Source organism: Acartia tonsa, chromosome 9 (genome assembly GCF_053477335.1).
Source record: "Acartia tonsa isolate MP-2025a chromosome 9, ASM5347733v1, whole genome shotgun sequence".
Taxonomy (NCBI): domain Eukaryota; kingdom Metazoa; phylum Arthropoda; class Copepoda; order Calanoida; family Acartiidae; genus Acartia; species Acartia tonsa.
In genome coordinates this window covers 18212699-18236253 of record NC_137268.1, presented here as the reverse complement: position 1 = coordinate 18236253, position 23555 = coordinate 18212699, and the positions used below count along the sequence as shown (strand labels likewise).

Sequence of the window (23555 nt, the reverse complement as noted above, 5' to 3'; positions counted from 1 at the left end):
TATGATGATACAAAATAGCATATTTACTCGCGAGAGCTTAATTTATCCCAATTCTTTATTCTTTTATCTAAACCATAAAGAAATAGCAAAACTGTAAAATATCAACCAACCATATGCTAAGTAACAGGATGTATGCCTTTATGTCGGAAAAGATCTCACTAATCGCTTGAAAGATATGGTTCTCCTTTACAGTGAAGCTTCTTAAAGGTCCATGAAAGGTGTATAACTATTTTTTGAGAGGATGCCTTAATTCTCTTAAGAGATATTGCCAGTAGAAAAATCCAACCTCCCCCCTCAAAAAAATACAAAAATTAAAATTGGAGGGCAGTTTCAACCCACCATTTTCTTTTCAAGTGAATAGGGGCTTATCAGCTATAAATTGTCTTGATTTAAACCGAACTAATGCTTCTCTGAAAATAAAGAAAAGATACATAAAATGAAGAAACAGATATTTACAGCCGGATCTTTACAGTTTTGTGCAGTAACCATATCAGTCTGCGACTGTCGGAATAAGTTTTCTTTATGCCAAAATATCTGCCAATCCACTTGGGCTAAACAATAAACCATCTCAGAGATCAAAGGGATAAGACAATGGACGATAAATTGATTTATATATCCTCAATAGTACTGCACAAAATTACCCCTTTTTGTAGATTACAACTATTGGTTGAAACGTTTGCACACGAAGCTTATGAAACCAACAAATCAAAATTAAATATAAGTAGTCCCCACAGTTGTTAAGCTAACTAAAAAGAAAACGTTATTATTTGGGACTAGTGTAAAAAACAGGTCATTGTCCCATTCCTTCCTGAAACCATCTATTCTAGACAAAACAAGAAATAGTAAGGTAGGTTATTCACATCTTTTCAACAAAATAATAAGAAATTGTATGAATAAAATAGTAAAGTTTTAATTTGTCCGTTGTATATCACTAACCACTGAACAGGTTCAGTTCTCTATTCTAGTGAAATTTTACTGGTTTGGTTTAAGTCTATTTTCGTTTGCGGTGAATTCAGAAGCTTTTCAACCCCCCGGGCCCCCCCCCCCACATATTCGTATACAAGTTAAGAGGGCAACCACTGGTAAAAAATAATAATTTATATATTTTTCTTACACTTTGTTCTTCGCTTTAGGTATCTGCTGTTATACAGTTTAAAACTATCCATGGTAAAAAAAATAAAACAATCGTACGAATGGATATAATTTTTTATTACAGATGATACAATACATTTTGATTAAAACATGAAAAATTACAAATAAGTAAAAATGAAATTTAAAACAGTAACATACATAAATAAATAAGTACTTACAGTTAAAATTATGTTCATCAAATTTTTAATTCTCGTTTTTGCTTTACATTTTGTATGTGTAGAATAAAGAGAAGGTGTTTTTTCTATAATATTCTTTGTCTGTCTGTCTGTTGATTCGTCCGTCCGTCTTTCCATTCTTCAGTCAGTAACGCTACGGGGGAAATCTGATTATCTCGGCTGCTTCTTTCTCTAGTTTTGACTTCCTATCTTTTTGTCACTGAATATTTGGTATATAATTCACTTTGTCCGTGTTACAATTCATGATATTTTAAAGTTCGCTAATCATTCCTGTTGTCATCCTTGTTATTTTCTGGTTCTACTATTTCTATGTGGATCTTGAAGGGAGGCATAGTTGGGATTCTGTTGGCTCCAAAATTCTCTCCTAAAATAAAAATTTTGCATCAGGTTTCTTTTATACTAAAATATTTCTGAATACTACAAAAAACTACTTGCTTATAAGGTTGCTACAGCCCAAACGCTTGGAGGTATATATAGTATGTTCACAAGCAATTTTAATCAACAAAAGAAGGCCTACAGATGATCTGTAATAATTATTACTTAATAATGTACAGTTTTCTAGCAGTGCACATAAATGCGCGAAAAAACGTCATGCAAAAAATAACGAATAACATATAAGTAAAAGCTATTGTTTTTGTTGTGTGAAACATAATATAAAAAATATTTAAGCTTAAATTTTTAATACCTTTCAATAAGATAGTTTGCTGCCCCATTGATTTCTTTCATAATTTCTAAATATGATAAATTATTTTGTTAAAAATGGTTTTTATCGCATAATATTATAGACAGTTTAATTATCTCCAAGAGGCTAAAGGCCCGGGCTAATCAAGGACGTCAAAGCTTATTAAGGTTTAAGGGGGGTAATCTAATGTACTTTTTTAAAAATTAGGGGATAAAATGAGAGGTTACACAGGTTCTACCCCAAACGTAGGAATCCCAAACGTCGGAGTGGACAAACGCAGAAGTCCCAAACGCAGGAGTCCCAAACGTCGGAGTGGACAAACGTAGGAGTGGGACAAACGTCGGAGTGGACATTGCTTAAGTAAAACCTAGGAGTGTCCGCAGCGCTCGGCCCCCTGGCCTATAACCTAACCTAACCTAACTAAGAAAAATAACGGGACCGAAGGGGGGGGGGGTGGGGGTTTGTATAAAAAAATTCAAAATTGAAAGAAAATTCAAAATTGGAAAAAAAAATCAAAATTGGGAAAAAATTTAAAATTAAAAAAAAAATTGGGACTCCTGTGTTTGTCCACTCCGACGTTTGTCCCAAAAATCCTGCGTTTGTCCAATCCGACGTTTGTCCCACTCCTGCGTTTGTCCCACTCCGACGTTTGGGAGTCCTGCGTTTGTCCAATCCTGCGTTTGTCCCACTCTGACGTTTGGGACTCCTGCGTTTGACGTGGAACCGTTTCACAGTTTGAGGGGGTTAAACAGAAAACAATCCCTTAAACCTTCCTCCAAATAGACGTTCATGGCTGCTTTTTTTCTTTATACTTATTGAAATATAGAAATTCTATCTTACTTGTTCCAGCTTTGTTTTCGTCCATCTTTTCTGCTAATTCCTAGAAAAATATTATGTAATTAATATTGATATTTGCCATGTTATAACATTTTGAATTACAAAAAAATTTTCAGAACAAGGATGACATCATCCATAAAAGCGAATCTCTGAAACGGTAAGACAAACGAACATTAACACTTGTATTGTGTCAGAACTGAGTAATCAGAATATAATTTATAAGAGTCAAAGCAAAATTGTAAGTAAATTTGTTGAAAAACTTCTTGATACATCCATAAAAGCAAAGCTCTGAAACGGTAGGACAAACGGACATTAACACTTGTATAGTGTCAGAACTGAGTAATCAGAATATAATTTATAAGAGTCAAAGCAAAATTGTAAGTAAATTTGTTGAAAAACTTCTTGATACAGGATAATAGTCTTGAACATACTTACATTTTTGGGACTTGACAACGTTTGACATGGGGTAGGGGGGGAATATAGCCGAGAAAAAAAAAAACATTCTAATATGTTCAATTTAAGAAGAAGGCCATGACTGACACATTACCAACATGAAATTTACTTAGGACATCACTGACAATATTTACGTGGACTAGAAGTCATAGCTGAAATATTATCGACATTTAATAGTCATTTATCGCATCGTATTATAGTAAGGTTTCCGCGAATATTAAAATAAAAAAATTATAAGATATAATCAGTTTTGTTAGCCGAGAGCCCAGGCTATCAAAACTGGTATTAATCTTATGATTTTTCATTTTAATACTCGTCAAAAAAACAAGATACATTATTTTCAGGTTGGCTGAGAACCGGTTCTTATCCAACGGTTATCAATTGGTTTTGAATCCATACTGGAATAAAAATTACCTGGAGAAATTCTTTGTCTTTTGCCAACTCACTGAGAAACTTTTTATCTTTCTTGATGGCATCAGCCACTGTCTTGGGACTCTGAACAAAAAGACGATTATTTACTCATCGATATATTATTACTTGGATGTTACACCAGATTTTTATCTACTCTAATTTAGTGACACTCGCTGCTGGCTAAAATAACGACAAATTTGACTACCTTATAAACAACAGATTTTTTTCTTTCCATTTTCTTGGGAGGTTGGGAGCCTTTGGATTTTTCAGTTTTTACATTTTCTTTCTTGTTTTCTTCGATTTTCCTTAATGATTTTAATAAATCTTAGTTTCTTTATAAAGATAGCTATACGCGAATACGAAAATGAAAATGTTTTCTTTTACTTTCTTCTTCTAATGACATTTTTTTAGGACTTTAAAAACTTTAATAAAGAAAATTTTAGCTTAAAATTTTTCCCCTATGTAAAAAATCTGTATTAACCCATTAGTGCCGAACCGGACATTAAAACCCGGTTCCGAAAATGGAAAAAAAACCGGTTTCCGGCTCCATAATTGCATCATTCTCAGTATGAATCCCTCCTCTACTACCCTGGCTTTCATTTCCCCCTGGAGCAGGCAGTTTAGCTTACTTCCGTTTTATGGTATAGCTCAACAAAATTTGAAAATCATGAAATTCAAAATACCCCTTCTAACTTTTTTGTTTTTATAGTAAAGTCGCTGATTTTTTTCGTGAAATCTAATGTTTATTGACAAGTACATCTATATGTGAATTCGTTTTATTCAAATTATTATTTTTTATATGATTTTTTTATCGTTTTTTTACGCCCTATTATGACCCGGTTCGGCTTGGCCATACATACCCGAAAATTTTAAAACCCGGCTCGGTTTCGGTTTTTATTACCCGGTTTTAACTTTTCAACCAATAAAAATAGCAATTAACGTCATTAGTAAGGGTTTGAGCCACCATAATAACCCTAGTAATCTCTATAGGTGTCACCCAATAGTTTTATGATCGTTTTCTGATATGTAACACCCAAATTTTATATGTTCTTTTTTTGTAGTGTGTGTCTTTTAAAACTTCGAGCAACGGGTTTTTTTACCCGAAAACGGCGGCACCTATAGCCGAAACACTAAATTTGAAATAAATCGCTTCGTATTATACTTGTAGCTCTTTAGATTACATGAGGTTGTGTAGTTTTCAATTACGGATCGTATCAAAGTTCTAAAAAGTGTTCATCTCACTTTTGGCGTTCAAAAATAACATTTTTCGATTTTTGGTCAAAATAACCGGGTTTATACAGGTCAACCGGGTTTTAAAACTGGGGGAAAGCACCAAAAACGGGTGTTAATGCCTGGTTGGTATTTGTGGCCAAGCCGAACCGGGTTTTTTTGCAACTTTCCTGTGCACGCCACTAGAGCAAAACAAAAAAATACGAATTCCGTTTTGACCATTATAAAGCTTCCCTGAAACTTACAGCTCGATCGGCCCATAAAAGTGGCGCTCGGCACTAATGGGTTAATATAATTTTTATGGAGGATTGATTTGATGTTTTCTTCTGTTAGTGTTACCTGTCTGAAATAAAAACTTTGAGTTGAAACCATGGTATTCCAAGAACCCCTGTCGGTAGTTGGTCCAATACTAAAATATAAAAAATTATTCTTAAGTTTGATAAAATATCAATCGTTAAATAAAATGTTAAGGATGTCTGTCTGTGTATGTGTGTGTGTCTAGTAGGGTGGGTCGATTTTGGACATTTTTTTTCTGAGGCCAAAGCGGGGATCTGCAAATGATTTGTATGAGTATAATACACCTCTGGATGATTTAAAATTTATCTTAAAACCACTGACGACCAGACATTCAATTGTATAGCTATTTGTAAATGGGAGTCAAAAATTTATTGAATCAGAACTATGGCTTCATGGTGCTCCCAGGAAAGGCATTGAGGAGTAGAATCAGGAACTTTTGACCGTTTCAAAAATCTCGTTCCTAGCCTGAGAAAATCTAAAAAAAAACTCTACAAATTGGACAATTCTCAATAAACCTTTACAAATGTGTTTTTTTTAGTGATTTCTAAGGCCAGGAACGAGATATTTTGAAACGTACAAAAGTTCCTGATTCAGCTCCTCAAGGCCTTTCCAGGGAGCACCATGAAGCCATAGTTCTGATTCAAAAATTTTTTTTGAATGTCGTCTTTGCATATTAATAAGTAATCAAATATATTTTTTAGTGGTCGCGTTCTATAACTCAATTTTTTAAAATTCTTTTTCGGTCAGAAATGTTTTAAAGGTTAATTTTATCTGTTGCATATCCCCTCTTTGTCTAATTCCGATATGAACCCGCCCTAGTGTCTAGCGATATGGTCTTCTATAACAGTGAAGCTTCGCACAGGTCAAGTCAAGGTTTAGAACTATATTGAGGGAGGGTACCACCACCATCCAAATAGAAATTCTCTCTTTCAAAATTTATTAAAATTTTTAATCAAATTTTATTTTGAAATAGGTACCTGAATGTAAGTTCTGAAAGAACCTAAAAAAAATAAAATATTTATATCTAGGTGCTCTGTATCAAAAGGAATAATTAGGGGCAGTAAATAGCTCAAAACCATTCTAAGACTTAAATTCTTAATGAAATAGCCTAAATATGCTGGGACCTATGTAAAGCCTTCTAGTAAATAGCTCAAAACCGACCTAAGACTTAAGATACAAATATTTAAAAATAGCCAGGACGAAGATGATTAAAGTCCCTCCATATTTTATGACGTCATACGATAGAATATCAAATGAGAGCCCAGTATACACTGCACATTGGGGCAAATCAAGCAAAAAGGGGATTTAATTATTTAGTACCCTTAAAATTCATCCCACAAAAATTTCATTTTATACTTTTTTGTAGGCAACTTAACAACGAACAAATTTGCTTTCATGTTTTTTTCTGTCATTTGAAAGGAACATGGAGATAAAGGTCATTTAATGAAGGTAGATAGAAAATTACCGGAATAACACCCCACGAAAATAGCCCCCCTTTACCCTATCCATCTAGCTATTAATCTCTCTATCCATCCGTCTATCTATTCATCTATCTATCCATCTATCTATCCATCTATATATCCATCTATCTATCCATCTGTCTATCCATCTATCTATCCATCTATCTATCCATCTATCTATCTATCCATCTTTCTATCCATCTGTCTATCTATCTATCTATCCATCTATCGATCCATCTATCTATCCATCAACTATTTATCTATCTATCCATCTATCCATCCATCTATCTATCCATCTATCTATCCATCTATCTATCCATCTGTCTATCCATCTATCTATCCATCTGTCTATCCATTTACTCATCATCTATCTATCTATGAAGGTAGATAGAAAATTACCGGAATAACACCCCACAAAAATAGCCCCCCTTTACCCTATCCATCTAGCTATTAATCTCTCTATCCATCCGTCTATCTATTCATCTGTCTATCCATCTATCTATCCATCTATCTATCCATCTATCTATCCATCTGTCTATCCATCTATCTATCCATCTATCTATCCATCTATCTATCCATCTATCTATCCATCTATCTATCCTTCTATCTATCCATCTTTCTATCCATCTGTCTATCTAACTATCTATCCATCTATCGATCCATCTATCTATCCATCAACTATTTATCTATCTATCCATCTATCTATCCATCTATCTATCCATCTGTCTATCCATCTATCTATCCATCTGTCTATCCATTTACTCATCATCTATCTATCCATCTATCTATCCATCTGTCTATCCATCTATCTATCCATCTATCTATCCATCTATCTATCCATCTATCTATCTATCCATCTTTCTATCCATCTGTCTATCTATCTATCTATCCATCTATCGATCCATCTATCTATCCATCAACCATTTATCTATCTATCCATCAACTATCCATCTATCCATCCATCTATCTATCCATCTATCTATCCATCTATATATCCATCTGTCTATCCATCTATCTATCCATCTGTCTATCCATTTACTCATCCATCTATCTATCCATCTATCTATCCATCTATCTATCCATCTGTCTATCCATCTATCTATCCATCTATCTATCCATCTATCTATCCATTTATCTATCCATCTATCTATCCATCTATCTATCCATCTATCTATCTATCCATCTTTCTATCCATCTGTCTATCTATCTATCTATCCATCTATCGATCCATCTATCTATCCATCAACTATTTATCTATCTATCCATCAACTATCCATCTATCCATCCATCTATCTATCCATCTATCTATCCATCTATCTATCCATCTGTCTATCCATTTACTCATCCATCTATCTATCGATATATCTATTCATCTACCTATCAATCTAACTATCCATCAAAGTGTTCAAAGTGTCAAATTTGGGGTCATAGAATTCATTTCAGTAGAAGGGGAGAGGATGGTGTAAAGGGGGTGGATGGGGATTCTTATTTTAACAAGCTACAAGTTTCACTTAATAATAAATCCATTATAAATGTGGGCATTATTGACATAGATTTTTATTAGCTAATATCTATATTTATAATGATATTATGATTCTTGTTTACTGTTTATATGTATACTAGCGGCTTCGCCCCTAGCCTCTATGGGCTTTGCTCCAAGAGGTAATTAAACAAGGATGACAACATCCATAGAAGCGAATCTCTGAAATGGAAGGACAAACGAACATTAACACTTGTGAAGTGTAAGAACTGAATATTAATGCATGTCTATAAAAGATTGTAATTAAAACTGATTAAATACATGTTACTGTTTAAAGACATACTGACGTTTTTAGGGCTTGATTATAGAGATGCTTCGCTTATAACACTATACCTTAATGTACTAAGAATAAGTACTGAGTATTCAGTAAATCAGATGAATAGGATATTTTTAACATTCAAAACCATTATTTGTTGTCATAAAAGTAAAAAATCAGCTTGTTATAAAGGACCAGTAGATATATTCCCTGAAGAGTAGAATCTAATCGGATTTGTGGTTACCGAGATCTATTGGTACGAACGGACAGACAAACATACATCAAGCTACTTTGTATTATAGATTAACATCCAGGGATCTAAGGAACAAAACAATAACCGATTAATGTATGTACTTGTACATCCCCAATATAGATACATTAAATGATAAATTATTTTACAAAATTGATTGTCTGTAGATGACAATTAGTGGTTGAAAAGTTTTGATACTCATCTTAATGAACCAACCAATAAAAAATCAATCAAATTTCCTAAAGTTGTTATGCCAACGAATACAAAAACGTTATTATAAAACTTTGAAGTTTGGGGACTAGTGTAATGTCCCCTCCCTTTCTAAATAAAACTGAAGACGCTAAACATGAAGACCATGTAACTACAAAACTTAAAAACAAAGCATTACCAATAGACAGACAGATAGACTACTTGCTAATTCATATTTAAAATGATTATAAGAACACTACGTTATTTGAATGTTAGCTTTACCTTTCCACAGTGAGGGAGGGGACATTGGGCTGTTTATAACATTAGTCCCCAAAGTTTTACAGTTGTGTGTTTAAACATTTTAACTACTAACTTTGATCTACACAAGGGGTAATTTTGTGTATTATCATTGGGGATGTACATCAATTTATTGACCTTTGTCTTCTCCCTTTAGATCCTTGATATTTGTAATAATCCATAGAAACGCTTATTTAGTTACATTAAAACATCAAACATAAAGAGGTTTAGATTTAGGTTTAGCACCACCCCTTCCCTCCCCTCCCCATCATTTAGTCAATAGAACTTGAAAATATTCATTATCAACTTATATTCAAAGTCTGATCAAATAAATATTTCTCATAACTATGTTTTTGATCTTTTATTTATATGTATTACATCTTACATTTGACTTTAAAAGCGCATTTAAAAGCTTTTTCTTACAATCTTTTCTTGCACCCACCTTTAGAAAACGGGCTAAAAACCCCTACGGGGGCGCGGGGGGGTAAATGAAACCAGTACAGGCGATTAAAATATGTCTTTGGGCAATCAAATATCGTTTTTTTAGTCGGTGGCAACCAGTGAAAACATGTTTCCTGATACTGTCTACTTAAATGTTGATTTTAAAACAAACAAAAATAAACTAAAATCTTGACTTCAACAAGAATTATTTAGGACTAATTTCTTCAATTTGTGTTTTTTTCTTTTATACTGTCAAAATATATGTAATGCATGACTCATCAAAAGTTATTTTGTCTAATTACGTTAATTCTAAGAGATTTTATAATACTTTTAAAATTGTTGGTGAAACACAAAAAGTATGCCTTTTTCTGTAAGAAAATTTTTGCATTTCTTGACTTCCATGCATTAGAATGCTTACTTGAAAAGCGTATTTTTACGATTCCTTTGAAATCTGATGTACATTGGGTATGATAATACTCATAGAATGTTTAAAACTTGATTTGGGGGTGGTGAATTGATGCCCCTTGTTGCCCCTATGTGCACTGTAATTAATCAATGGTAAAATTTATGCTGGCTTTTCATTGGTTATTCTATCGTATGACGTCAAAATCTGTGGAGGGACTTTAATCATCTTCACAGTCATATAAAACTTTTCTAGTTCGGTTCAGTGGTTATGAGGTCTTAACGGACAAACAAGAAAGAACATACTACCCTATACAATATCAACAAAACATTTCAATTAAATTCATGACTAAAATAAGTTGAATCTATAACTACATAAAATATGTCTTACGTGTTAGCTTTTTCACCAATAGAATTGTGTATAGCTTCTTCAGCTTTGGCTATGCCTTCCTAAAAATATTTTTTTTTGAGCAACGGGAATAATTGGACTGTAAATTATACTGAGCTGGATTTTTAAATGTGTAGCCGTTGCCGTTGCCGCTGCCAGAGGTACAGCCACTAACCTAATAGTGATCTTTAAATCAAATTGGCTACGCGTGGCCACGGCTATATGCGATCTTTAAATGACAACCCCTTTTGGAATTTTAAGTAAAAATCTGGAAAAAATTAATAATAATACGTAAACACTTCAAACATTTAAAAATCCATGTTTTATTGACAGCACTGGCAGTGGCGACGGCTAAGCTACGGCTACGACTACGGCCACGACTACGGCCACGGGTACGGCTACGGCAACGGCTACACATTTAAAGATCCATCTTAAATTTATTTGCTCAATTTTTTTTATTGTTGTTAAATCATAATTAGTTGGTACAAACTAGAGTATCCAAACATTTGAACCAATCATCATGGTTGGGAGTGTTCACTGTACATGAATTTATCGTCAATTGTCTAGTCCATTAAAGTCCCTTCATTTTATTTTCTAATAGCGGAGCTACTTTATAATTAGAGCACATATATATTCGGTCCTACGACAAACGCAGGAGTCCCAAACGTCGGAGTGGACACCTAACCTAACCTATTTTAGACCATCTTATAGGTTTTTTTAATGCCTCACCCCTGCGGGGGGGGGCTTATTTGTTCATTCATATCTTAACCTAACCTAATCTATATAGAAATACTTAATAAAATTAATATTTTAACACTCCTGCGTTTGTCCACTCCGACGTTTTGGACTCCTGCGTTTGTCCTGGAACCATATATTCATCTATAGTAGGACTTTATACTGTCGATCCAAAGCAGTAAGATACAGTTATATTCTACACAGCGATATGCATTGGGCGCCAAATTATTAAATTTTTTACTGTTGTGTCTTCGATATCTGTTGCGCTACTTATATACAGTATTATCCTTGTTAATTGACCGACTTTGATATTTTTGTTAAGTTGGATAAGAATCAAGAGGGAATTTAAATTTTATATGACCTACTTCTAAACTCCCTTGCGAAAAAGAGTTTTAAATAATTTGAAATTTTAAAATTATATTTGTTTTTGTATTTAAACTTTATTACAATCAAAAAATTACTAACAAGAAATGATAGGTCTTTTGCTAAAATTATTATTCAAGAAAATATTAAAATTAAATCATAAAAATTACAGTCACCTTAAAGCGTAATGGACAGGCGGACGGACAAAGTAAGTTATGGAGTATAAAAATCTAGTAGAATTGTTAGTGTAATACAATAGAATTATTGTGGGGGGGGGGGGGGGGGTTAAATGCTTTGTTAAGTTCAAAGTGCTTAAAATTACCAAAAGCTCTTCTCTTTCGGACATTAGCAGTTCAGGATGTTTTAACCCCCTAAAATAATATAAAGTTAAATCATGTTCAAATAATCTTATTTATTGAAAATTTTGTATCATTCCTTCAATAGATCTTTTTCTTTGGTTTTTTTCTTGGTCCCGAAGGAATAACAAAACTGATATTAATCTTATTATTTTTATTTCATTATTAATAAAAACTTTCTTTAATACGATATGATACATTATTTTTCACTTTGGCCCATAATCAGTTCTATTAAAGCGGATATTCTTCGATTTGGAAGCCATACTATATCAACTGTGTCTTACCTATGAAAATGAACCAAAGCATGCTCAAAATTACCTAAAAATAATTTCTCTTGTTATTAACAATGTTTTGACATGAAAATATATAATTGACACAAATAATATTTCATGTAAGAATAAAAGATTATTTATGTCCAAAGGTAGTGCATAGTAAAATAATATTGTAAAACTCAGGGCTTGGCTTCAGCCGCGACTAAGCCTCAAATTTAAACTCATTTATATGCTTTAAAAAAATTGTTGAAATATTTGGGTCGGTTTAGACTTTCAGCTGTTTTTTTTAAATTAGAAAAGGTTGTATTAAAGACGGCTTACGCGCTGCTACCGAGCCCTGATAGAAATCACTGAAAATTGGTGAAATTTAATTTCAGGCAATTCAGGTTTTAGATTTTTAAATCTGTAAATAGAAAAGAGTTTAATTGGCCCAATTGACTTGATAACGTACAGACAAAGCCTAGTTTTAAATAGCTGTGCTACCAAAATTATTTATATCTATGTTTACATGCAGGGATTAATAAATATTCTTCTTGTAAACAGGACGATTGTTTACATTGTTGCAAAGCTTTTAAACGAATAAGTGAAACAATTTTTTAAAAAAGAGCTAGATGTACACACACAAACGGCTGTACCAATTGGTCAGCCATTTTCTGGTAAGCTTTGATTAAGGTCGTTCATGAAATATACTAAAAGAAAAGTTTACTCCCTCACTTTAGACACTTTTTAAAATACTAGAAGCCTTTAAATTCTAAACTTAATTCTAGTTTTAAAATGAAAGGGTAAAAAGTTTTTGTTCGATGGGTTCTTTTTTCTAAGGTCGATTTCTATTGGGGTATAAGGTTTTACCTTTCCCAAAATAGTTATAAACCTACCCTAGACATATGAAAAGCTACTTGATAACTGAAAACCATATCAGTTAAGAAGTTAGCGAGATCCTTTGCTACGAACACAGACATTCTTTTACTTTTATAATAATGATTAAAATATTTAATCAGAGACCTAACAAAATAAAAAAAATATAAAAGATTTAAAAATAATCTAGTTACCAAGTCCATAAAGAGCTTCTCCCATGACTATATGTGCTCCTGGGTGATCATGGCTTCTAAATAATTCATTGTCCAGTATGGTTTCGAAACCGATTAATATCCACTGGAATAGAACCGGCTCTGGGCCTCACGGAAAAATCAGTTATAGCATCGTATAAGAGACAATTTTACACAAATATACAATACCAGTTTTGTTAGCCCCGAGGAGCCGAAGGTTTTGATCATATAGATTTTCATTTTGATATTAACGTTGAGCTGTCTATAAATCGATGACATAAATTACTATTTCAGTTTTTCCTCCAAGATTTATTTGTGATATTTTAGCTGTAATCTAATTAAACGTTTTTGAAGAAAAGCTACTCTATAGTTCTAAAAAATCGGTCTGTATGAATGTATGTCTTTTTGAAGAAAAATGAATAACTCACGCGTCAGACATCACTTCTTTTGCATCATCCATAGCATCCTAGCAAAATTTCAATTAAAAACAAGGTTAATTATGTCCAAAAAAGCTTAACATGTCAGATAAATGAACATTATCAGGGCAACTGTGCTTTTGAAAAATAGGCCAAATCTGATGGTGTAAAATAGCTCTAAATATTTTATCGGACTTACAATTTAAGACTTTTTATGATTCACCGATTTAAAAATGAAAAATTACGTGATATGAAGTAAAAATTTTACTAAATAAAAAAATCTTTGACTGATGGAACTTCCTTTTTTCATTGAACGGATTATTGCGTTTGATTGTTACTTTAGTAATAATTCTTTTATTTAGTATTAGGACTGTGAAGGCAAAGAATGCTAAAAAATATGCCTCCTTACGAGGTAAATGAATGTAAACTTACCTGCCAAAATCCAGCTTGGATCCTTGCCCGTCCCCTCCAGATTCTCATTTCTACATCATCTGGATGTATGGCCAGGGCCCTGCAATAACCATTCATTCAGGGATAAGACAATGGAAAATGAATTACCTTATTTACCTTCCCTACAGTTAGGATAAATACAATCAATCCCTATAGAAATCAAAATTATAGGATAACACATCTAATCATGCCTTCCAAGGAACAAGGATTTTAAGTATTTTAATTTTTTCCTTTTTTGTGGACACCTTAAATATAAAACTAGACCCCTAGGAAAACTATTAGGGCATCTGAAGGAAGGGAGGGGGCAAATCCTCCAAATTAAATTTAAATCCTTAAAAAAAATTTTGGTTGCGAAATTTTTTCACCAAAAATATTTATAAACCTGCACTCCCGGATATAGATAAAGGACAACCATATCGGTTCAGCGGTTAGCAAGATCTTTCAGTATACACACAGACAGATAGGCATCCTTTTACTTTTATATAAGGATTATTACTTGTCTAAGTAGTTCATAGCCGTGGTAGGATTTCCAGCTTTCATCTCTCTCAAAGCTTGCTCCAGTAATAACAAGAAACCTGAAAAACAAAATTAGGATATAGTTCCTTTCGTGGCAACACCCCTTAAGGGGTGATTCGTCGTATTTTGAAAATGGCTATTGATTGGTTATTTAAGGTTAGGTTAGGTTGTATTGGGTTAGGTGATTGCCTCGCAATGTTAGGCAATTGGCCCTACTGGGTTAGAGCCCCCCGCAGGAGCTAGAAATAGGAGAAAAGCTACTGTGAAAATACGAAGAAACGTCCCTTGCCACGAAAGGGACTATACTAAATAAAATTAAAACAAGATAAATTTTTTAACTTGAGTTGGGGGGGGGGGATGCTTATTTATTCCTATCTAGTCCCTTATTCATTGAAAAGTAATGTGAATCATATGAAATTGTATTTTAAAAAGTATTTTGCATATCTTCGAATCTTTAAAGTCAAGGAACAAAATTTCTTTTTAATTTTTGTAATAAACTTTAAAATATAATTACACTTACACACTCAATAAACAATTCTTAAGATAAAACATGCATTAATAAAAAATTAATAAAAAAATGTAAAAAATAGTTACCACTATTATCAGCTTCATCAGCTAAGATTGAACTCTTCAATTTTGTCCTTAAAAAATTTAATTAGAATACATTGACGTTTAGGAATCAATAGCAGAAAAGGCTAAAAAAGAGCCAACACAACAGGATTTAAACTATATTTTTAAATCTTTTGAATTCCATATGATGAATTTAAAATAATAATTTTGTAACGTCATGATAGAAGACGAAGAAAATTCCCCAAAAAAACAGCATGTTACGTCATAATAACGAGGGATTATCCATCTCTTTTTAGGGGTTTTCTTTCCCACTCCTCCTCTCCTCATCCCTTATTTTTATAACGTTATTGAGGGACTTTCTTCGTCTTCTCCATAATATATTATAAAGTCTAGAAAAAAATCATACTGTATAAAATTATATCAATTAAATCCAATATGTTTGTGTGTACTTTAAAAAATGCATGAAGCACGACTTGTAAATGTTTCAACCAAGTCCGTTCATAACTTTGGACACAATTTTCTTTGTTTTCTAACTATTACTATTTTTGTCTGCTTGCAAATTACTTTTTTATGCAGGGACTTGGCTGTGTTCATATTATCGACGCTATGGGGTGATATCAAAGACCCAATACAAAATCTATTCATATACTTTAATCTATTACCTATGTTTTAATATCTCTCTTCTGATATCTTTGGCCCCCATAACAACTGGTAAATCTCGCTGTTTATCAACATATCTAAAACACATTAAACGATATTTCAACAATGGATTTGGATACAGAATATACGTGGATATTATGACAGGGGAAAATTGTCGTCAATTTAGGTTGCTAACATGGAAATCAATTACTGGTCAGTTCGTTCATCTAGTAGGGGGAAGGGGATGTGGTAAAGGGGGTGGATAGAAGGGATCGTTATTTTAGCCAGCTACAAGTTTTACTTTATTACAGTACATAATAATCTGGTGTAAGATCCAAGTAATACTAAATCCATTATTTCAACATCGATAAGTAGTGAAGCCTTGAAATAAAACAATTTTTAATATATATAATAATCTAAATTTCAACAAAGTAAGTTACTAAGATTATTTTTGATATCTATCTAAACCATCATATTATTTATGGGCTGACGATCAAAGCGAGTTAAAGAATAGTAGATGATCATTCGTTTGCATGCTTTGATTCTTGTGATCAATTACAAAATCTTCAAAACTTTGAAATTTCCTTAAATCCATTAAAACTTATATATGTATGATAAAAGTTAGTTTATTTGCAGAAAAGAAAACAACTAACTTATCATAACTAGCAGTTTAGCATGCAATATTCAAGGAAGGGGAGGTACGATATTAAGGCAAATCTAAAAAATATATAGTAAAGTTTTATAATTAGAATTTGTCCGGATTTATGTGCCGCACCCTGTATGTTAAACGGTATACGATGAGTAAATCTCGGTTACGAGTATAAAATAAGTATCTCTTGTGGCAAATAAAAATCTCGCAATGGGACAATTACACTATTCCCCAAAGTTTTATGATAATGTTTTCGTATTCGTTGGATTGAAAACTTTAGGATTGGTTTATTAAGTTGAGTGTTTAAACGTTTAAACCCCTAATTATAATATACAGAAGTGGTAATTTTGTGTATCATCATTTGGGTGTACATAAGCGCTAGCTCTTTTTTTTATCCTCTCTCTCTCTTCTCTTTCTATCTTACTCTTCCTTTCCCTTCTCCTCTCCTAATGTTTTGTCTATGGTTGCATGGTTGCATATTATTAGACATAATTGTCCTTGTTAGAAAATAAATCTTGGTCCTATTGCAATAATCAGTCAGGCAATAATAAACTTCATAATTTCACGTCAACATTTTTTCTAAAACATTCCCCTAACATTATACTGCTGTTATTATTTTACATAGACTATGCAGATTTAGACTAAAAAGCATACGGTAGAGAATTGTCAACATCCCCCTTAAAAAAAATTAAATTTAGGAGGCCTGCTTTCCCCACAGTGCGTTCGAAGGTGCTTTGACTTTTGTGGCCGTACCTAAATTGGGACATATTGCATTCCATTACCCTAGGTTAGGTAACTTCATTTCAATTTTCAATAAAATCTAAAATGCAGCCGTTTTTGAGAAAATTAGATTTGAAATTTTCAAGTTCAATTTTCATCCCCTAGGAGTTACCGCATACCTAATCATGACAAGAAATTTATTTAAAATTTTGAACAACTTTGCTTTTATGAAGTCTTTCATAACACTTCTCTATATATGATTTATTTAAGGCTGAATTTCCGTGACCTTAGCAAAGCAACTGATAAAAATGGCAATGAACCAACTCACTTCAGAAGTGGGTTTATGAAGAACTTTATAAAAGCAAAATTTTAAATAAATAATCTTTGATTTTCTTGTCATGATTATGCGGTAACTCCTAGGGGATGAAAATTGATTTTTTTGTGAAGATTCCCTATACTAGTGAACATACAGAATAAACTTATAGTACGTCGTATTTCAACTAGAATTTATATTAGGATATGCGATTTACTTAACTTTTATTAGAGATAGACAGACGAAAGTGTTAGAGAAGATGAAAATCTTTAAATCTTATATTTTGTTATACCTCTAATATGTATAGGGAAAAAGTCACTCAAAAATCAGCCACGTGTCGTCATAAACAAAGTGATTTATCTCTTTTTTGACGTCACATGACTTTCTCCACGTACCTCTAATATGATAATAATGTATATGTAAATAAATTATTACACTACAAGTACAACAATGACTATTTTAAGACCATTATAGCTTAGTGTTGCTCTAAGTGTCAGGGCTTGGCAGCCACTCATTTTTTGATGCGGCAGTAGTCTGATAAAAGTAGTAAAACTACCAAAAGTAGTCAAAATTTTGCGGCTGAGCCACAGATACATCAGCTGCAAAACGTCCCAATGCAATGGAAAAGAAGGCTAAATTAGGCTGCTACAGATGCCGAGCCCTCATAAATGCATACTTTTGTATGGATAAATTGATATACTTCATTTATGAAAGAAACAATTTTGAAGTAATAATTGCAGCAATCCATCAAAGTGTACATGCATTTTAAACAAGGATAATAACATTCTTTAGTACCGAAGCACAACAAATCATGAATTTACAAACGTACATAGTGAGTTAGAGAGCAGATCTAAGATGCGGTGAATGTGTTAGCATATTTGTTTGTGAATCCATAATATAAATATTAACAAACTGGATTATATCTTCTCTGGTTTCAAAATTAGAGTTTAAAGGAAATGTTAGAAAGCACATAATCATAATTATCTTGAATGGCTTTTGATACAATTTTACTTTTACCTCACTGATTCTCTTGGACCAAGCTTCTTACGCTGTCTCTCCCTGTCCTAAATGAATCACAGTCTTGATATTTTTGTGAAGAAATAAAAAAGATCCAGTTTTATCACTCTTAATTTTTGCGACGAAGTTACTCTACAATTGTACTAAATCCCAATGTAAAGTTACAGAAAGTGTGTTTTTACTGAAAGATCTCGCTCACTGATATAACTCTCCTATTCACCTATAGGTTCTCAAAAGGTTTGTATTTATTTTGGCGATGATACCTCCATCATCCAAACATAAATCGACTCCTAGAAACAAATAAGAGACTCCAATTCATGCCTTTGAAATTATATTACCCTCCCCTCCCTCTTTAAAGTGATCCTAAAGGCCCTCGGTCTGACGGTCAAGCTACAAAAGGCAAATATATTTTCTAAGGTTTCGTGATTTTCTACTATTCAACAATCACATTATCTCTCTTTTTCTTTTTATTGAACTTACTTTAACCGTTTGTCCATTCATGAATTTTTATGCATTGCTACTTATGGAAGTTGACATCATTGCTTAAAGGTATCTAGATTAGATTAGATTAGATATTTATTTTATGACACACATAACAAGTAAAAATAATAACAGTGTTATAATACAGGTATTAAATATTCATATACAAACAAAAAAAATTGAATATGAATAAAATATTAAGGACAGATCAAATAATAATTATGTACACTACAGTGTCAAAGGACTAAACAATCTCGTGAGAGGTAATATTGGATAGCCTTTGCAATAGATGATATACAAGTTTAAAGAAAATAAAATAGGAATATGAAACAACAACAGAAATTAACTTACTTAACTTACTTAATTTAAATTTCTCAAAAGACATGAGCGGCATAAAATTCTATTACATGTGGTTACAATTCTATTTAGTAGGCACTTTTTAAGCTTGCTTATAAATTGCTTTTTAGTCAAACTATTTCTTATGTTGTCAATATCATTAAAATTATTCCATAGAGTTGGTAAGGAAAAGTAAGGTAGTCTTTCAACTAGAGAAATGCGAGAAGCAGGTATAGTTAGATTATCATCATTTCTAAGATTATAATTGGCAATTAAATCACCCCTACGGGGCCACATGTTGTTAAAAGACCTAGGCAACAGATCGTTTTTGTATTCATACATAAGCTTAAGTTTAAAAAAGATACACAAAGAGTCAAAAGGTAGAATTTGAAGATTTTTAAAGATCGGACCAGAGTGACTATAATATGTTGCTTGTTTTATACATCTTACAGCCATTTTTTGCTTTATTTTGATGGCATTAAGAATTGAAGGCGATGCACAAGTATATATTTGAATTCCATAAACCAAATGGCAGTGAAAAATAGAAAAATACAAAGATTTCATAGCACTTTCTGTTAAAAGGCTTTGACATTTCCTTAAGCAAAAGAGAGATTTAGATAGTTTTTTGTTTAATTCTTTAATATGAAACTTAAAATTTAGGGCTGGATCTAGGTAAATGCCCAAAAACTTGATTGCAGGGATTTCACTTTCATAGTTTACAAAGTCAATTTTATGTTTAAGTAATGGATTTGGATTCAGTGTATTGGGATCATTTTCATCAAAGTAAAGGTTAATTTCATTTTAAGGTATAAGGGATGGGGAAAATATTGTAAATTTGGTTTTGTTGGGATGTAAACACATCTGATTGGCTCTGAACCATTGAGAAATATTTTGAAGTTCAGTGTTAACAAACGAAATAAGATCATTAAGGTTTTTTACCGAGGCTAAGATTGTTGTGTCATCACAAAAAAGGAGAAGTTTAAGTAATGTTGACTTTGGAAGATCATTAAAAAATATCAAGAACAAGATTGGTCCTAAAATGCTACCTTGAGGCACACCACTATCTACTTCTAATGGTTCAGAGTCAAATAGCCCAAGCCTTACAAATTGAGTTCGATTGGAAAGATAGGACTCAAACCAACTAAGCATATTACCATGAATACCAAATTTACGAAGTTTCATTAAAAGTGTCTGTTTAGGCACGCAATCAAATGCTTTTCTAATGTCACAAAAGATGCCAATTGTGTATTCTTTTTTATTCATAGCTTTACTCACATGATTTAGTAAGTGTATCATAGTATCTAAAGCACATCATGGAAAAAAAACTTACCTTAATATCCATTTGAATTCGTCGAAACATCTTATTTCTTGTCTTGCTTCTTCCATCAACTATTTGAAATCAAATATTTTTGTCAATATATTGTTAAGCCTGTATTCAAAACTGCTTTTCAGTATAAATATTAGCATGTTGCCGTTAAAATAAGATAAAGATGTCTATCCTATACTGCTGCCAGGTAAATCACATTCTTGTTTTGGCCAGATAAACGGACCAAAAAAGTATGTACAACAACCCTCCATAGAGAAATCGCCCCCAGAAAAAAATGACCCTTCTCAAAATTATATTTTAAATTTATTTTTAAAAATTAAAAGTGGTGACCCCTCCCCCCTAATGCTGGTGCAATTAAAATGTAGTTAAATTGTCAATTTCATCTCAATCATGACCATGCATATAAATGGAATGTCAACAGTTTTGACAAGGAAAATAAAACTTATAATAACACTGCAGTCTAAAATAACGATTCCCCCCTGACCCCTTTTTTACCTCATCCCCTCCCCTACTAATGAATTAATTAAATGTATACCTGAGGACGCAATGGAGCCAGATCTGGAGGGCGAAACCGGAATCTGTAGCCCAAAATTGCTGCTACGACGGGACATTCGCATCTTGTATAATTTATTAATACTCTATAATCAAACCTCTCTCTTAAATGTTATTAGCATCTCTACTTTATAGCTTGGACATGTCAGTTTGTCACTCAAGTTAAGTGATTGTAGAGTCTACCCTAATTATTCCATTTAAAGGCGTGCGTGATGGGGGTGTCAAAACAAGGCTTCACACCCCACTAGTAAATCCCTGTGACAGTCTATTAGATAATAACTATAGTATTTACACAGTCTAGACTCTACAGTCTTTATGTATAATATCTACAGTATCTACAGAGTTAAGACTCTACAATCTTTAAGTCTAGAATCTACACAGTCGAAACTCTACAGTCTTTGAGTCTAGTATCTACACAGTCTAGACTCTACAGTCTATATATCTCATATCTATAGTATCTAAACAGCCAAGACTCAAAAGTCTCTAAGTAAAATATCTACAGTATCTACACAGTCTAGACTCTACAGTCTCTTTATAAAATATCTACAGTATCTACACAGTTAAGACTCTACAGTCTTTAAGTCTAGTATCTACACAGTCTAAACTCTACAGTCTTTAATTCTAGTATCTACACAGTCTAAACTCTACAGTCTTTGAGTCTAGTATCTACACAGTCTAGACTCTACAGTCTATATATCTCATATCTACAGTATCTACACAGTCTAGACTCTACAGTATCTACACAGTCAAGACTCTAGAGTCTATAAGGTATCTCAACAGTCTAGACTCTACAGTCTTTATGTATAATATCTACAGTATCTACACAGTCAAGACTCTACAGTCCCTTTATCCAATATCTACAGTATCTACACATTCTAGACTCTACAGTCTCTAAGCTAATGTCTACAGTATCTACACAGTCAAGACTCCAGAGTCTATAAGGTATCTCCACAGTCTAGACTATACAGTCTTTATGTATAATATCTACAGTATCTACACAGTCTAGACTCTACAGTCTACAGTATCTACACAGTCTAGACTCTACAGTCTACAGTATCTACACAGTCAAGACTCTAGAGTCTATAAGGTATCTCAACAGTCTAGACTCTACAGTCTTTATGTATAATATTTACAGTATCTACACAGTCTAGACTCTACAGTCTTTATGTCAAATATCTACAGTATCTTCATAGTTGAGACTCTACAGTCTCTTAGCCTACAGTATCTACACATACAAGACTAAACAGTCTCTAAGTAAAATATCTACAGTATCAACACAGTCAAGACTTGACAAAAAGCTTATATCTAATTCTACAGTATTTAAGCCCGTCATTCTACAAGTTATTTTTAATAACAAATCCCCCAGATGATTTTCCCTAACTAGTATGGTTGTTAGGCCGTAAGGCAGTTATTAGATACTAAATCAAAATTATTCCACAATTTTCCCCTTCTTGAAAAAAAACATTAAAAGGAACTTTTATATTTTGTTTCATATTGTTATAGGTTGATCATTTCATTTCCAGTAGGGTTTCGAAACCGATTAATATCCGTTGGATTAGAACCGGTTCTAAGCCATAATGAAAAATCATGTATATCTGTTATATCCGGTTTTCAGTAAGCTAATAATAAAGTTAGTTTTTTTAGCCCATGCCTTCGGCCTCTCAGGGATAACAAAACTGGTTTTAATCTTATAATTGTACATTCAGGGCGACCACCCCAAAACAAAAAAAATATAGTATTTTTATAGTATATTTTTTTAATCCATATAGTATATATAGTATATTTTAAAAAACTTATATAGTATGATATAGTATCGGACTTAGAATTATTAAGAAATACATAGTATATACATCATCAATAATAACTCAAAGCATAGCTGTTATCAAAGCAATTTCACATATAAGGGGCTTACTCTGTGATTATTAGGCTAGGTATTAATGTGAGACTATAGGTTATTTAGGATAAAAGTTTACTTTTGGTTAGTATTTCACATATATTTAATCATTTTTTTGATAGGTCTCAGGTTCAGGTGCTGCAGGCTATCTAGAAGGTGGTTTCTGGACAAGTAAAAAAAAAGAGTTAGAGATCAACTTATAAAACAAAATATGCATCTTTTTTGATGTTATGCACATAAATGAAGAAAAAAATTATAATAGGCCTCCCAAGTTCTGGTCTTGCAGGCCTACAGGTCCACTCTAGACAGATTAGATATTTTTTTTATTTGAAGAGTTAGAGGCCAACTAATAAAACAGAATATGCATCTTTGAATATCTGAAGAAAAAATTTAAATCGGCCTCCAAGTTCTGGTCCTATAGGCCTCCATGTCCACTCTGGACA

The 23555-nt window shown here is 32.7% G+C and overlaps 1 protein-coding gene across 1 annotated transcript; it reads right to left on the bottom strand.

Annotated features, from left to right (window-relative positions):
- Positions 1 to 1208: 1208 nt before the first annotated feature.
- On the bottom strand, positions 1209 to 22364 carry LOC145327746 (outer dynein arm-docking complex subunit 4-like). The gene is made up of 19 exons (XM_080171302.1): positions 21202 to 22364; positions 20670 to 20728; positions 18524 to 18570; positions 15848 to 15922; positions 15210 to 15256; positions 14596 to 14674; positions 14082 to 14160; positions 13662 to 13699; positions 13237 to 13292; positions 12200 to 12233; positions 11882 to 11930; positions 10465 to 10523; positions 6216 to 6238; positions 5281 to 5350; positions 3917 to 4016; positions 3715 to 3795; positions 2851 to 2890; positions 2014 to 2059; positions 1209 to 1692 (listed from the first exon to the last, which is right to left on the bottom strand). Exons 1-19 carry the CDS (start codon positions 21281 to 21283, stop codon positions 1614 to 1616), a joined length of 1143 nt encoding a protein of 380 aa, XP_080027428.1. The 5' UTR covers positions 21284 to 22364; the 3' UTR covers positions 1209 to 1613.
- Positions 22365 to 23555: the final 1191 nt, after the last annotated feature.